The 17,057-nt window shown below is 46.2% G+C and overlaps 1 protein-coding gene across 1 annotated transcript; it reads right to left on the bottom strand.

Annotated features, from left to right (window-relative positions):
- Positions 1–15,461: 15,461 nt before the first annotated feature.
- LOC135388270 (uncharacterized) lies at positions 15,462–16,328 on the bottom strand. Its single transcript, XM_064617702.1, has one exon. It carries the CDS (start codon positions 16,326–16,328, stop codon positions 15,462–15,464), a length of 867 nt encoding a protein of 288 aa, XP_064473772.1.
- Positions 16,329–17,057: the final 729 nt, after the last annotated feature.

Raw genomic sequence — 17,057 nt, forward strand, 5'->3', positions numbered from 1 at the left:
GACGGAGAGAGGACAGCAGGAAGGAGTGGGGGACAGGGGGATTTCATGTGAAAGATTATAGGTGAATCACCCTATGCAACCTGGAAGCTATTTGCCAAAGTTCTGGCGGCTCCTCCACAGGGGGTGATTGCGATCCTTATAGGTCATCATCAAACGTGCGCAATCAGAGGCAGGAGCATTCATACCAAGTTCATGTGTCACAGTCGTAGACGTGCATGCTGACCCTTGTGAAAGATCCTATGGTCATATTATAGCCTTTCTATAGAGAAAAGTCTAAAGAGGCTATAGACAAAAAATAGGCGGCATATAGACGCTGTATGGACACACCACCTTCCTTTTAAAATGGATAAAATACCCCAGTGCGAAGGTAAAACATTGGGACGGGACGAACACAGACAAAGGGACGATGCACAGCACTGTGCTGTGCATCGTCCCTTTGTCTGTGTTCGTCTCGTCCCATTGTTTTACCTTCGCACTGGGGTATTTTATCCATTTTAAAAGATGTCATACCAACCCGCCCAAATTTTAACCTTATTTCACCTTCCTTCCTTTTTCCTCCATTTAGCTATTGGTACGGACACTCTATAGCATTTGTGCTATTGGGAAGCAAAAGATAATCTTTCGTTGGACATGCTATAGACTTTATAAAGGTCACTGTCTGGGGCTCCCGCCCGTTACAGCTGACATTCCCCTTCTTCTCTTTGAATTCTTACGGCGGTTTGTACGCCTTTGTTTTCGCATGTTACCCCCCCCCTCCCAAAGAGCGCGTCCTGCAGTATGTAACACACTGACTGAGTCAGATAAAACGCCAGAAAATTTATTGTTCCTGATACATCATTTTTTATTTCTACACTTCGGGAGCCTTCTGGACAGTGCTTCGTTCTCGTCTTTTAGCTCAGCTACTCGTCTCACGTTCTTCTCACATTTAGTGCAAGTGGACTCTTGTGTTGCTGTGACCCGCGCTCAAAAGATGCTACCAGAAGAACTTGTTTCAGAATCTCTGGTACCCAATATCCCAGATTGCCCCCTTCACATGGCGGTACTGCCTCGCGCATTTATCGCATAGCCTTCCCCACCATTAACCATGTCACAATCACTGTCACTTTTCAAGACAAAGCTGTCTAAACAAATCCGAGTATAAAAAGGGCAATGCTAGAGCCGTTAGAGCTCCGCCATAGCCGCCCTATTACGCCTGTCCATTGTTAAAGATACAAACATGGCCTTTCACTCTTCCGTTCTAATGAGTTCTTTTCCTGTTATGATTGGTTAAAGAACGAGTGCATTCAACAAACTCTCTGATGCCGGCTACTTATTGCATTAATAAATTTTAGAGATGGGACGAATCCAGAATTCCTCGAATCCGAATCCAAGGAAAGTTCTGCGAATCCAGGAATCTTACGAATCTCGAATCTGTCGAATCGAAAAAATCGAAAACAGCGTGCATCGCGTACGCCGGGCTCCTCGAATTTTGTCATTAGTCGACATTAGGCGCGTAACGATAGCATGTCTTATATAGCGTATTCAGCCAATTAACGTTGCCTGTGCTCGGGTTTACCATATCATTAACAGGTTCCTGTTTTTTTTTAGTCAGACACCGACAGCGTTCGTGCCCGTGCGATCCGCGAGCATGTGGCCCCTGTCACCTGACAATTCTACATTTGTGCAGGGATGAAGCGGATGGCTTCTGCGACTCATCACGTGCTATATATATGTATAATAATATCTACTTTCTCCAAAGCGAATAGGTTCCCTTAAGGGTTGTATAATATGATAGTCACGCTTTCTGTTGCTCGGCACTATTTATTCTTTATTTATTCTGCAGTATTCTGTAATAATCGTGTAGATTTACTTCCATCAAATGTTGCTTCTTGTTTATATGTTTACCATGTCAATAAATTTGTACATGTGAATTCCTTCGTCTTCTGCATTTTCATTTTCTGCTTCCCGACAATATTAGCGGATGGCGAAGCGAAGCGCTCGCAACAGGCCGGGGGGAGATAATTCGAGTAAGAGGGTATGGAGATGGCACGCAGCGCATATGCGCAGTTCGATCAGCCAGCGCGCCGTTTTTGGCGCCGTTTTGGCGACGTTTGGCGTTGGCGATGGATGATCACGTGGTGAGGGAGGCTGTGGTTTTGGTGGCGAAACTGTGGAAGTTACAGCTGCACTCCACTGGCTTCGTGGCGTGCAATTTGTATTCCTCATTCTTTCAGAGAACGGTGCTTTCGTTACTTTCTGCAACTTTCTTGGAGTTCAGTGCCACTAGGAATCTTGCTGGGGCTTTGAGAAAGTGTTGGTGGTACCTGTCGTTGTCCCTGCTTGCTACGAGATTCATTTGTGTTTCTGCGGCAAGTACTCATGATGAAAAGGTGTTGTGAACCACGAACAAAGATAACGGATACATCCACTCACGGTTAAGACAGTAGTTTTTGTTCACTACGCTCTTCTGTCACAAAATTATACGTTTTAGTGCGGATAAAATAATGGAATTACTCGAGAACCGGTTCACATTAACTTACTGCCTCAGGAGTATTGTGGTTTCATTGGGGGTGTAATGCTGATAGATGGCTGTTTTTTGCTTTGGGATGTTGTGTGTTTGTGTGTTTGAATCAATGTACAATGTCAGGAGTCAAGATGTCATTTTGCGTTATGTGAAACTGTTCTAAAACCTCTTCGACTCAATCCATTATTCGCTAGTGCATTACACCGTTTATATTTACCACTTTTTAGAAAACGTTATGGTTTTGGTTGTTTCTATGTGAACGCTTGAGTAGTCCGTGTACATCTGGAATTCATTCGGGAAGTGTACTGCATGCAGGTTGTTTCAGTAACTGTGTGAAAAGAAATGAGATGAAGGTACGCTACGGAAAATCCTGTGTTTTTCTGCATTTCTGTGATTAGGTATGTTTCAATACAGCCAGTATGTTTCAACCAACATGCCTTTTTCGTTTTATTTCCGCTATGCGATCAACGACATTTATTTGCATTGAGCTATTGCCATGTACTCTAATTAATTTTATAACATCTTACTTGAAAGAAATTTAATTTCTTGAATGTGACTACGAAATTTGCCAAGGTGATGTCACATTGTTTGTCAGAAAGGTGAACTATTTCATGTCAAATCTACCCCATTTCATTACGAAGGACATTCCCTACTAGAATGGTATTGAAGTTGGTAATACAATGACAACTACAATGGAAATTTGTCTGTATCTTTACCGAATCTGCGAGTCTCCCTTTCTGCACAACGATTTTGTTCAGCAATTACCATTGTATCAGGTGAAGTGGAGAATAGTCCAGTACAATGAGGTAAATGTTAGATGCGCTTTCTGTCTATGAGAAAAACGTTACATTCACTTCGGAGTTCAGATGACGCGATTGAAGATTTTGGTTAAAATGGATAAAGCATACCAGCGTCATGCCGAATTGCTCTGATTCACGCCGTCGCCGCTGATAAAAAAAAGTATCGGCGCACATCTGTAGCCCCGCGGGCCTTCCACATGCGATGGCGGTACCTGCCATAGGAGACATTGAGAACGCAACACTGTGCCGCTTGCACCGCCAGCATGTCTCGACTAAAATGAAACTATAGGGAAATCGCCAGCGCACGCAATTTAGTAGACGCCGGACCAACGAACAACCGCGAGCGTCGGGATCCCCGAAAGAAGCGCGTTGACGGAGAAACACGAAAGGCATCAAGAGGTGAGTGGCTTCCTCAGTTATTAAAATACGCCTCTGTAAAGGCCGTGCGAGTCGTCATCGCTGCTGCGGTCGTTCTTGATTATCGGTTACAGCTCGTCAAAAACAAATATGTTGCGATTTCTTTTACGCACAAGTTGTGTTGCGTTCGTTCAGGCGTTGAACGAAGGATTCACAATCACCACAAAATCAAGATCACCTTAATTATTCCTCTGTTTATACAACAGCATACTGACTAGGCGGACGCTCTCACGCGCGACATTACCACCGTTTATATATAGCAGTGACTAATGTTTTCCCATTTCTTCGCTTTTCGTTTTCATGTCATTCGCAGGTACCATTCGATACACACAATACTCTGGTAGAAGATCTCGCATCATCTTCCCTACACTTTAGCTTATTTTCGGATGCCTCGGATGCCTCCCCCACTATACACTTGCTGAACCGTTATGAACCCGTATGAACCGGTTCGAACCGATTCGAAGCGTTATTCTCTACGCTCCGTAACAGAACCGGAACCGAGCCGAAACTTCTGAACCTGAACCCGAACCCGTATTTTTTTCGGTTCGACACCCTCCTGACCCAGGCGAAAATTTTTTGAACTGGTACCAGTTGAACGGTGTTATCGAACAGGGACCAGTTCAACCGGCCCCAGATCAACTGGTACCAGTTGGGGCAACTGGTCCCTGTTCGATAACACAGTTCACCCAGTCCCAGTTGCAACCGGTCCCAGTTGAGACTGGGACCGGTTAGAAACCAGTTGGGCCAACTGGTACCAGTTGAAACTGGGACCGGCCAGAAACCATTTGGGCCAACTGGTTTCTGGCCAGTCCCAGTCTCAACTTGTACCAGTTGGCCCAACTGGTTTCTAACCGGTCGCAGTCTCGACTGGAACTGGTTGCAAACCTCATTGTTGAGCTGGGACCGCTTGAAGTGGCTTCACTTAGAGCGGCCTGTTCAGACAGAGGTTAGCTTGTATGTAACCGGTGCCCGTTTGCAGAATCGCTGTTCCCACCAACAGCAGATCCAAAGAAATGCAATGCAAAATTGCATTTTATTTGTAGTCAAACATTACACATATTCTAATGTACATGTAGCGTAACTATAACATAATTAAATTATAGCAGTAGATGAACTACAGAGTTACATGGAATAGATAATACTTCATGGTTGATTGGTCCCTTGCTTGTGGACATCTTGAATCATTCAACAAAGTATTTGAGATGTTCTTAATAGCACACGATGGATCAATATTTTCCTTTGAGCCCCAGCAGCTAAGGTTTCTGGAAAGTTGAAAAGGCACAAGTGAATACTGTAGAAGTGGTTTTTTTCGCATGGAAAATATTTTCGCGTTTTCGAGCAGAGCTGCTTTGAGGATTGATTCGCGAGAACTTAAATTCGCGACACAGGTGTCCGGGAGTGCTTTGCTCTTGCATATCGTGCCGCCATCAATACTCGGGCATATTTCGGCACGTACTAAGACATCCGTTGTTCACGTGGATTGCGGCATTCTAGGTCTATTCCTTTCTTCTCCTCACAGAGATAGGAGGAAAGGTCCTGTCAAATGGCCTTTAGGGACCCTGTTGGAGGCCATAGTACTGGCCGTGTGCAAGTTAGCCAGTTTATTTTAGCAGTTCTTATTAATTATCACTCGGGGCACTGACCAGTTAGGTTGAGATGTGGCACTATCATTCAAGCTGGTTTTGAAAGGCGGGAAAAGGCATGTTCTCCGTGCTGCAGAAGGCATGCTCCGTGGTATAGTGGTATACTGCATGTATAGTGCAAAGCGTTTATAGGAGTAACAAAAGCATGATGAATTTTCATTTCTTTTCATCTTGCATGATGGGATAAAACAATCTTCTGCGCTCGCTTAAACTGCCTATGCTACATGGAGTAGAAAGTATCAGGTAGTCGCGGTATAGCGTCGAACGCCTAACGATTTTCGCCCTCATATGGCCAGAGTTATTCGCGGGAACTTAAATTCGCGATTTTGGAGGTGTGCGCGAAAGACGCGAAAAATAATTCCGCGCGAAAAAAACCACTTCTACAGTATGCATTCAATTGCAACATGTAATTGTGGTGTGTGCCTTGACAGTCACTCAATTTGAGCAGTCATAGCCCCGGAAAGGAGGAGGAGGAGTGTCGTTGGGAGGAACCCGAGAGGTCTGCCTGCCTGATTAGGCGGCATGTTTCTCGGGAAGGGAAAGGTGGTGGAGAGGAAAGGGTGAAGTGGAAGACCGAGCGGAATCCGCTCGGGGGGAGGATAGCTGCGTCCATGGGCCGACTTCAGGGGAACTGTGCCGGCATACGCCTATTACACATCTGAGGGAAACCCAGGAAAACCCCAGACGGCACAGCCGGCCCGCGGATTCGAACCGTGGACCTCCCAGTCTCCAAGCGCACGCGTTACCGCTGCGCCACCGGAGCTGGTGCCCCGGAAAGTACGCAAATCTCTCAACATTTCTGTTGTGCAGTAGTTGGACCTTTCAACTAAGAGATTCGCCGGCTTTCGGGGGCAATGAGTACTACTCTGCGCACTACGCTAGTTCGACAACATCCGTGGTGCGAAGGATCTAAAACACCAGATTGAACGAAAAAAAAGCAAAAACAAAAACATGAGTGAAAAAAGTTGCTGGTAACGTTAACATAAACCGGATGTTACTCGTAAAACGGCATACACTTGCAGGTGCCACGAATGTGACGCAGAACAAAGAGAAGCGGTTGTCGTGGAAGTAATATTTATAAATGGTGCACAAGGGAAAAGCACTTAAGTATATAGTACTGACGATATAAAGCGGTCTCCACAGTTGTAGTCGAGCTGTAATCCTATAACACCCACCCGCCCGGCTGCTGGCGCTCATTGTACTGTCGCACTGTCGTAACTTGCAGAAAAATCCTTTAGATTATATCACGCTAAGAACATAACGGGTAAAAATCGCTGTACAAGCGACCGTTGCACAGTAAACGCATGATTCATCGCGGGAGCAGGAACGCACAAAATACACCTATAAGAGTTCCAAAATAACTTTCGTTAACACTAACTAACTTTACCAAAAATTGAAATATGATTATTTCTACTAATAAAGTTACTTTCTGATGATTTTTATAACTTCATCTTGCAATCTTCATATTAACCTGTCCTGGCACTGAAACCGAAACTTCCCCCAAATATGTAAACTGGTCCTGTTCGAACTGGCACCACCTCACTTCCAGTTGCTACCAGACCAGCTTGAACTGGTACCAGTCCACTTTCCAGTTGCCGCCATCCCAGCTTGAACTGGTTACACACAGTGCCCACTTGCCGCCAGCCCACCTTGAACTGGTACCTGTTCACTTCCCAGTTGCTACCAGTCCAGTTTGAACTGGTACCACAAGGTGCCCAGTTGCCACCAGCCCAGCTTGAACTGGTACCAGTTTACTTTCCAGCTGCCACCAGTTTGGTACCTGTTGGTTCCAGTTGACCACCAGTTGGTGTGAACTGGGAACGAGCTGGTACCAGTTGACTTCCCAGCTCAAATTTTCGCCTGGGGAAGATATCGGGTTTCGCATGAAGCGTCTCCGACGGAGGTTCCGGGTCGTGCTCTAAAGGTTAGTCCTCACTTTTGCGTCGCGCACCGATGCGTTCAACCTGGTCGTGCGTTCGACGACGTAGCAGACGCAAGTTCATCCGTCGGCATGTCCGCACTAGCACGTACGGACGTGCGTCCGTCGGCCGAATTAACAGCAACCAGCGCCCCCACATTGCTTCTGCGCATGCTTATTGGAGAGGCAGCGAGCGTTTTGCGTTCTGTTGCTCCACGATGTGGCAGATATGGAAGGCCAAACGCTCAGTGACACTTTTGCTGGTTTTCTTTATAGCTATATTGAGACATTCGACGGCATAAATTGGGCCGCTGTAGCGCAGTACACCTCCGCCGCTGGAGACGATTAATGCATTAATCGTCTCCAGCAATGCTTGAATTGGTTGTCTCAAGAAATTATCCTCACACAGTGGCCCAGACAATATCATGATATTGTCTGGGCCACTGTGTGCGGGCATAATTTCTTAAGGCCTCCTGACATAGAAGAGAGGGATAGCCTACATTTCCCGCGAGGATATGTACATTACGAAGAGAGGGATGGAACAGTGCACGATGGAATATGGCGAAAAGATGGTAGCCTTGCTAGTGTACGACGTCACGCCGTAACATGTATGCAGAGACCGCCAACAAAGTTCGAAACACATTTGCAAACTTTTTTTTTCGAAGACTGGTGAAGTCGAGTGGCAGTACAGGATAGTTCTCCGTGGTTCGTCACCCGAGAGTGTTGCAGCAACACTTTGAGTGCTATTTATGTTAATTGTAGCTAGAAGTCTAATCGTTTCTTCCACTGAGGTTGCTTTTGGGGAGACAGACTTGCCCGGGTTGTCCTGTCCTGTTTTTGTCAAGTACGTATAAACTGTGTGCATGTGTCTAACTTAAACTGTGTCAAACCTTGTTCCCATGACGTTGCATATTGTATCTCAAACCAGTATTTATTGATTGCATTCATTGTCATCAAACTCAAGGTCGAAAAGGACCTCTTGTATTCACGAGCTTCTTTTTTTTTTCGTTCGACAGTGCTTTCATGTTGCCCCTGTGGCTCAACAAAAACTTTGTGTCATCATCATCTGCGTTAACATGAGGTGCCGGCTATGGCTCCCTGTAGCTGCAGCCAGGGCCTGTGCCAAACGTGTTTGCCCTGATGCCTTCACTTTAGACGGTCTATGTGTTGGGACAGTAGGGTGTTTCATTCCTTTCTTCCTGATTTGTTAAACCTCTATGTGTCAGATTCTTCAAAAGTTTGCCCAGAACTCGCGTTGAGGGACTATAGTAGCGTTGCATTGTACATGTACAGTCTACAGAGTGTCGTCTTTAGCTGCACCATGTATTAAAAAAGAGTGTTAGATTAGGACACGATATATCACTCTTCACCAAAAAGTAAATTCTAAGTCTATTGCTCCTGCTCACTATCTTCCCCAAATTCCAAGTCAAACAATAGCTTCTGAATTTGTAGCTGTGCGAGCCTCTTCCTTTCTTTTTTTTTCTTTCTTTTGTTCGTTAGGGCCTTAAACCTGTCTCTCAAACCCAGTAAAAATATTGCATCGCTGTCGTCTGCATCAATGCATCAATCTGCAGGCGTGTGCTGCGACCGCTTGCCATCCCTTTAGTTGCTGCGACTAGTGCCTGTGCCAGGTAACTTGTGTCTGACACTGTTTTCTGTTTTGTTGGCCTGTGTGATCGAATGCTGGAAGACTCATTCCTTTCCTCTTAATTTCTCAATCCTCGGAATGTGTCGGACACCTCAAAGGTTTGGCCTGAGCTGCTCTAGGAGAAGGACAGCAATATTGTATTGTAGAGATATTCTGTATCATATAGCAAATTATGGTTGAGAGGTCTCATCTCCCTGGTGTTCTCTTCGTTGCTTGTCTCATCAGCTGAAGCAGATGGGTCCTCGTGAATCATTGAGAGGAGAATGCCTGCATAACAAATCATTGTACTACATGTGATGTGGTACATGGGAACAGCAAATACAGTGCATATGTGGCACATGGGAACATCAAATACAGTGCATATTGTTGACTGAGAAGAGTAATATTGCCACTTATCGTCTTTGGGGCTACCACATGCAACAACAACAACAGGCAACGGGGCGTCGAAGGACGGGCTGGCGCCCGCGACACGTCGCGTTACATGGCAAGCGATCCTTCTGGAAGCATCTGCTCCTTCGCTCACATCAATCTCAAGGACGGGCCAACGACCTTGGACTGGCTTCTGTATTTCCTCCTCTCCAACGACGCGCGCTTTCTACAATGTTCGCCGCTGTGCATAAAAGCTTGTGAGCTCCCAGTCGGAGCATTATTCTTTATCTTAGCTCTGTTTAAGAGCTATTCCTCTGGTATTAATCAGCTGAGCCGCTTAGTAAAGCATTCGCCGAATTTTTGCCGTCTCGCTCGTCCGTTTTCATCCGTGACATATCTGGTGGAGGTGCGGGTTAATCCCTGTTCGAAGGCTTGGAAGAACAGCAACTACTGAGTCGAAGAAAGCGTGGTCTACCTGCGGAATTCGGCCCATTGGGACCTCCAACCCGCAAGATGACGACTGCGGACAGCACTACCCAAACGGCGCAGCGGTCACCGTGCCTGTCTCCCCTGCACGATCGGCGAAAACATTTACCGAAGATCTTTACGACGACGTTGACGACTGACTCGACCATTTCGAGCGGATCGCTGGGTTTAACAGGTGGAACGACGACCAGAAGCTCGTCAACATCTACTTCTTTGTTGACGGGACGGCGCGGACCTGGTTCGGAAAAAGGGAAACCTCTCTTACGTCTTGGAACGTATTTAAAGACAAGCTCCGCGAGGCGTACACTTTTGAGCAACGAACGGAACTCGTCGAACAACTGCTCCAGAGTCGGGTACAGCTACCAAACGAAAGCGTCACCGGCTTCGTTGAAGATGTCCTGCGGCTTTTCAAACGAGCTGACCCGAAAGCCTCCGAAGAAAAGAAAGTTCACCGGCTCATGAGAGGTGTGAAAGAGGAGATTTTTCACGCCCTATCCCGTAACCCACCCACGACAACAGAAGTTTTCCTGACCGAAGCCGCCAGGATTGAGAGGGCTTTACTCCCTCGGTTCACCGTCGGACAGCGACCTCAGGATTACCAAGCCTTCGCCGCGCCTACAGGCTTCGACGCACACTCCCGCAGGCAATTGATCCGAGAGGTGGTTCAGGAAGAAGTACGAGCTCTCCTCCGCCCAGAAGAAACATGAGCTCCTTTGGCCTCCATCGGGGCGATAATCAAGGAGGAGGTGCAGCAGGCACTCCAAGCGCCGCCGCCCGTCGCTGAGGTACCAAAGCCAACCTATGCCGCCGCACTACGACAGCCACCACAGGAAGCGCGGTACGGCAACAGCTGGGCGCATTCGCGACCAGCCCAACCTGCACCACTCAGCTACCCGCCACGCGCACAAGGCACTCGCAAGACAGACGTATGGCGAACGTCAGACCAACGTCAGGCCGTTTTGTTACCACTATGGCGAAGCCAATCACGTCTAGCGACGACTGGGTCTACCCGGATTTTCACCCGACGCCCCCCGCCCTCAGCGCAGTAGTCGCCCCGCCGCCATTGAAGACTATCTACGGCAGCAGAATGCTTCTGCTGGCTCACGACGCGACCTGTCCCCAAGTGTCCTCCACCGCAGCAGATCGCCAGGAAGAGCAAGTTCACCGTCCCCGGCAAGACGACCTGTGTGGCGCAGCCCTAACCGGGAAAACTGAAGGCTGCAGCTCCGGGAGGTGAAGCTGCGGACCGACGAAAAGTTACAATTATTTCCACTCGACGAACAGTAACGCAGCACCGCCGCGACGCTCGAAAAATTACCAATAACCTGCAAATACTCATCGACGGCCGCCGAAACTGCTGTGGAGCGAATCCAGCATAGCCAACACAAGCCGAACTAGGCATCGAGTCGATGCCACGTATCGTCTTTGGGGCGACCACACGCAACAACAACAGGCAACCAGGCGTCGAATAACGGGCTGGGGCCCGCGACACGTCGCGCCACATGGCAAGCGATCCTTCTGGAAGCATTTGCTCCTTCGCTCACATCAATCTCAAGGACGGGCCGACGACCTTGGAGTAGCTTCTTAGATGGGTAGAAATCCAGCGAACCGGTAGAGATGTAGGAAGGGAGTTGCCTCAGGACAGAAGCCGCCGATATTTCGAACAGGGACTGTTCTTCTTCTATTCTTCAGGCTATTTTTTTTCCTTTTATACTTCACTGGCTTTGCACTGGGCTTTCAGTGAGTGAGTTTCACGGGAGGAATCACGTGTTACGTGACCTTCTGACACCATCCACTCAAGCGTTGCCTGCCTGAGTACTGTTGATGAGGCCCAACAAGGCCGAAACAGCTGTCCAGTACTGGCATGGCGACGTTTGAGTTACAAACATATGCTATACGTGCAGCCAAAGAGCTCTGGCTATTTTTTCCTTTTATACTTCACTGGCTTTGCACTGTGCTTTCTGTGAGTGAGTTATCTCACACTGACGGGAGCAATCACGTGTTACGTGACCTTCTGACGCCATCCACTCAAACGTTGCCTGCCTGCGTACTGTTGATGAGGCCCAACAAGGCCGAAACAGCTGTCCAGTACTGGCATGGCGACGTTTGAGTTACAAACATATGCTATACGTGCAGCCAAAGAGCTCTGGCTATTTTTTCCTTTTATGCTTCACTGGCTTTGCACTGGGCTTTCAGTGAGTGAGTTATCTCACCCTGACGGGAGGAATCACGTGTTACGTGACCTTCTGACGCCATCCACTCAAACGTTGCCTGCCTGCGTACTGTTGATGAGGCCCAACAAGGCCGAAACAGCTGTCCAGTAGTGGCATGGCGACGTTTGAGTTACAAACATATGCTATACATGCAGCCAAAGAGCTCTGGCTATTTTTTTCCTTTTATACTTCACTGGCTTTGCACTGTGCTTTCAGTGAGTGAGTTATCTCACACTGACGGGAGCAATCACGTGTTACGTGACCTTCTGACGCCATCCACTCAAACGTTGCCTGCCTGCGTACTGTTGATAAGGCGCAACAAGGCCGAAACAGCTGTCCAGTACTGGCATGGCGACGTTTGAGTTGCAAACAAGTAATTTAGTAAGGTGGGAATAGTAGTGCAATATTTGTTTGGTAGTGGCATTGCAATTCCGATACGTTTTAATGTGAGTAGCGCTGCAAGTGTAGTGCTACCATTTGGGGATCGAAAAGGGAGGAGGGCTTCACGCCCCTTTGCCGAGGGGCCCCACCACTGTAAATCTGACACTGGCTGTAGTTAACAAACAATAACTACTGTCATTATAGTTACAACTACTAGTTAAACCACTATCTGGTGCCTAACTACAGTAGCAAGGTTACTAACTGACCTCTGAATTAATTATAGGTGCTATATTAATTAAGTTAGTGTGATTAACTGTATCTGGCATAATTAAATATAGTGATAAATTACGTAATCTGGTGCAACTAATTACACTAAATGAATGCTTTTCGAAAATGAGCAACTATTTTAATTCAATTTTTCTTCTACTGAAATGACAATTACTTTTTAAGTTACTTTTGTGTTGTGAGTGTTCAGCTCTAAGTATTTTGAGTTGCACTGGATATGCGGTTTTGCATCGTACTGAAAACCTTCCGGGTGTATGGTGCCTGCAGGTGCTGGACTACCACTGGTATAAACAAACCGTGCAGTTATGTGCACTAACATTTTCGAAAATGTGTGGTAAAATTGGCCAAATATGAAGTTAAATGTGGTGCATCAACAGTGAAATCGATTTAGTGTTATGACATCACAGCATCTTCTACGACTACCAGCATGTGAATATGGAAAAAGAAAAATGAAACAAACAGTTTACGTGCATTGGCTATAACTCACAGTGCAGGCCTAAGCTGAGAGTTCGTCAGCGTAATCATCTTTGATGCTCTAATAAGCCGGTCCACATGCAGTCCAGATGGATTCATGGAAGATGGGCCTCTGGTCTTTAGCATTTTTCAGACGTATTGCCGAGTGTGTACTTTATGTCCACTCACATCCAGGATTGTAGCTGAAAAGAGCTCAGTTTGAGGCGAACCGCAAGTTACATGATCGGACTGAGGCTTACTCACACCAATAACTTTCTTGGCCTTTTTAGGGCTAGCCTTGTTTGTTTTATACGTAGTACCACTAGCTCAAGTATGTGAAGCCATCCAGTCTCCATGTACCTCAAGACAAGCTTCATTTAATTCAACTAATTCTGGTGAAGTAGACTTGGGGCATGTGTGCCTTAATGGAACAAATGTATGCAAAAATATGCATCATGCTAACAAATAGGCACTAATCCCAATGCATGCATCGGTACACATTTGAAACTCATCAGTTATGCCTACATATGCCTGGTCTTTATGTATGCAATATGCTACAGTAATTTCTGAAAAACGCCATTGATATCTCATTTCATAGTCATGTTTTGAACGAGACTGCTGAAAGGGAAAATGAACAGAATAAAACACCCGGTAACATCCAATGGTATGAATAGCACCCGATTTAACCCCGATTTACGAACTCTGAAATAGCACCAGATTTTTACCTCCCAAATTTGGAAAGAGCATTTAACCCGAAAAGTCACACCCTACGTATGATCGAGAAACATAAAAAGAACAGGAAAATACGTAACCTGCCTGTCAGTAGGGTATCATCGATTTCAGTTTATGATATTGTACGAACCTTTTCAGGTTAGAATTTTGAATGCAAAAGTAGCTTAAAAGTAACAATTACCTTTGATAAGTAACTGACGTAGTTACACTATGGTTTCAGTAATTATAAATCAGTTAATTCCTTCTAGAAACATGCAATTTTAAATTTGTTACTATTTTAAAGTAACTATGACAGGTGTGGCTTCTAATGACTAACTACTTCAGATTTTGCTTTCTGCTGTGTGATGACGTTGCTGTTAAACAGCCAGTTTGTTTTGCTTCAGCAGAATACAAAACATGGTCAACACGCATGCATTTTTTTTATTTCCAGGATGAAAAAAAGACACGTCTAGTCCTTTCTGACACAGTCCTAGCTTTTCCCTGTTTTACTTGTTTTATTCATGAATAAACCACTAATAGTCACAAGAAGTGAGCATAATGTTTTGTAAGTAAAGCAATAGTAACTCCAAACAAGCTGGTAGACCGGCTCACACAGCAGTGACTTTATGAGCATACATATTGTCACGAAGCGGAATGGGCCGGCGAGTCGTCGAATAAACAGCAAACGGTTTATTAAACTACTTGGTAGCAAAAGCACAAGAGTGATAGCTCTCTGAACACAACTGAGTCCAAAGAATGAATGCTCCAGCCTGGAGCGGACAAACATTTAAGCGTCGTCGAAAAGTCTAGAAACTGCACGTGCGTTTGCCAGAGATCAGGCGATGTGTCTGGAATCTTCTTCCTTCTTCTTCAGCACGCGCCGGGATGAGATGTACCGTTTCGTGCCTGCCCTGGAAGTTTCTCGAAGATGATTCGTGGCAATATATATTTAGTAGCTGTGTAACACAGTGCAGAAAAATACGAAACAGGATAAAACGATACCATAAGACAGGACAAAACGATAGCGTGGCATCAGTCTGGATTCTTGCCAACAATTTTTACATGACCTGAAGCAAAGAGCAGCTTTATGGTTGAAATAGCTCAAAATGTGTCACTATTTCGTGGTAGACCTTGTACTTGTAGAGGTCTAATGGCTGGTAGCTGTGTTCGTCGCCAGGAGATATTTGCACACAAGAGTTCATGAATACAACTTGGTATGCTTGTTCTGTGCTCTGAGAAACCACATGTGTGCCTGACATGCAGAAAAATCAGAAGTGAGCCTCTAAAAATGATTAGATTCATTATTTGGCCGAAGGTTGGCCGTTCATTTTCCCATCCTGTGCACAGAACATCCCCTTCGCTGTATGTGCTTGAGTCAATACTGGCGCCCGTGGCTTCAAAAATTCTTTCATCTGGTGCTGGACGCAAAACAAAGCTGTCCCTCACCAACACGGCCAAGTCTTCCAACTGCACATCTTTCACGACTGGAGCATAAAGTGGGTCACCTAGGCTTGAGCACATGGCATCATAACACTGCCCCAGCTGCACCCTCGTCGCTACAGTCTTCGCGGCGTTGAGAAAACTTCTAGCACGCACTGCAATTGTCTTCAGTATAGAATGTTTTGCCTCGAACCTCATGGAGTTGCAAAGTTGCGAGGGGGTCCGAAAAGAGAGATGTACCGAGGATAGTGAATGAGGTAGTGCAACTTTGGTGTCACTTTTACCATGGGATACCTCTGAACAAATGCAGTAAGGAATGCAGCTATCTGCACTTCAAGATAGTTCACACAGACACTGGGAATCCTGTCGGAAAGAAGAAAGTTCACAATTTCACGATACTTGAGATAAATCCTCCAGTCTTGATTTCCTTCTGGAATGTGGTCACCAAAGAACTGTGGCAAAAGGCGGAACAAACATAGCTTTTGGCTGGCTGTCCCCTTGATGCTCTGTATTTTGTTCGTGTTCATGACAGATATCGCAAAAGGCTTGTTCTTCATGTCATGATGCTGATACCGGAACTGGTCTACCACGTTGAAATGTTCCTCCAGAAGTACCTTTGAAGACAACAGTGAGTCCAATACAGTCTTGAGAACAGTGTTTATACCTCCCTCTAAGACATCATGCATGAGGGCGGGAAGAAGCTGACATGTGACATCGAACCCATCACGTGCGAAGAGACACGAACGTTCTTTCACTCCATACAGCCTTGCATTATCATTGCTTAATTCAACAGCGGCTACGTGACTGTCATGCATCCGTGCAGTCCTCAATGTGCAGTGAGGTTCATCTGTTATTGATGGTAGGTTCCTGGTGGTTGCAAGGCACTGACGCCATACTCGACCCACAGTGAAGCCACAGCTGAGTCCACCTAGGCTGTTCAATGACAGATTGTCACCGCTGAATCCGAGGACATGCGCTTTGAAGTGGACAACTGACCCATCCAACATGATGTCAAACCCATCTGATTGCAAAGAGTTAAGGTCAGAAATAAGAGGCTCCATGATCCTGTGGAGGCCGTATTGCTTTGTGAGTGCATACTTGACGATGAGAACCAGATAGATTGACTTCAGGCTGGATCTGTATCTCAGATGCAAATTCAGCACGCTGACATATACCACCAGGGGTTTATGTACACCACGTACAGCTCCAATGGGGTTTACGACCTCCAGCTCATCAGTGTACACCTACAAGAGGACAGTTCCAGCAACACCTTCCTCGACTACTGCCCGAGATCTTGCAAAGCTCCCATCGCAGACGTCGGTGAAGACGTGGTCTTCAGGGATGTCACTGTTGTTGTTGTTGTTCCGTTGTGTCGAAAGGATATAGTCACCAAGGTCCGTTCACGTCAAGTTTTTGAGCATGTCCTGGATTGGTACATAGTAGAAGACATGTCTACCCGACCGTGCATTGATGCTATCGTTCAAGTTAATTTCTCTCGTCTGCACAAAAGGGAAATGTTCCTTCACATACTTGAGCCGGGCATGCTCCGACCTTATTACATCCCAGGTCATCTCAATTATGTCATTTCAGAGCAATGACAACAATGAAAGATGAAAGTCACTGAAAAGGTTAGCCAGCTGTAGGAGTCGAACCCACATCTTCTGGATTGCCGGTCCAGGGCTCTACGAATTGAGCTAAGCTAACGCGCCTTCTCAGTGACTTCCAGGGTGCGTCATCTGAAGGGACAAACCAGCCACTCTCTCACACTCAACCTCCTTTCACTCTTACAT

Source organism: Ornithodoros turicata, chromosome 1 (genome assembly GCF_037126465.1).
Source record: "Ornithodoros turicata isolate Travis chromosome 1, ASM3712646v1, whole genome shotgun sequence".
Taxonomy (NCBI): domain Eukaryota; kingdom Metazoa; phylum Arthropoda; class Arachnida; order Ixodida; family Argasidae; genus Ornithodoros; species Ornithodoros turicata.

Coding starts and splice junctions, on each gene's coding strand:
- LOC135388270 (XM_064617702.1), bottom strand. CDS start 16,328: ATGGAGCCTCTTATTTCTGACCTTAACTCTTTGCAATCAGATGGGTTT.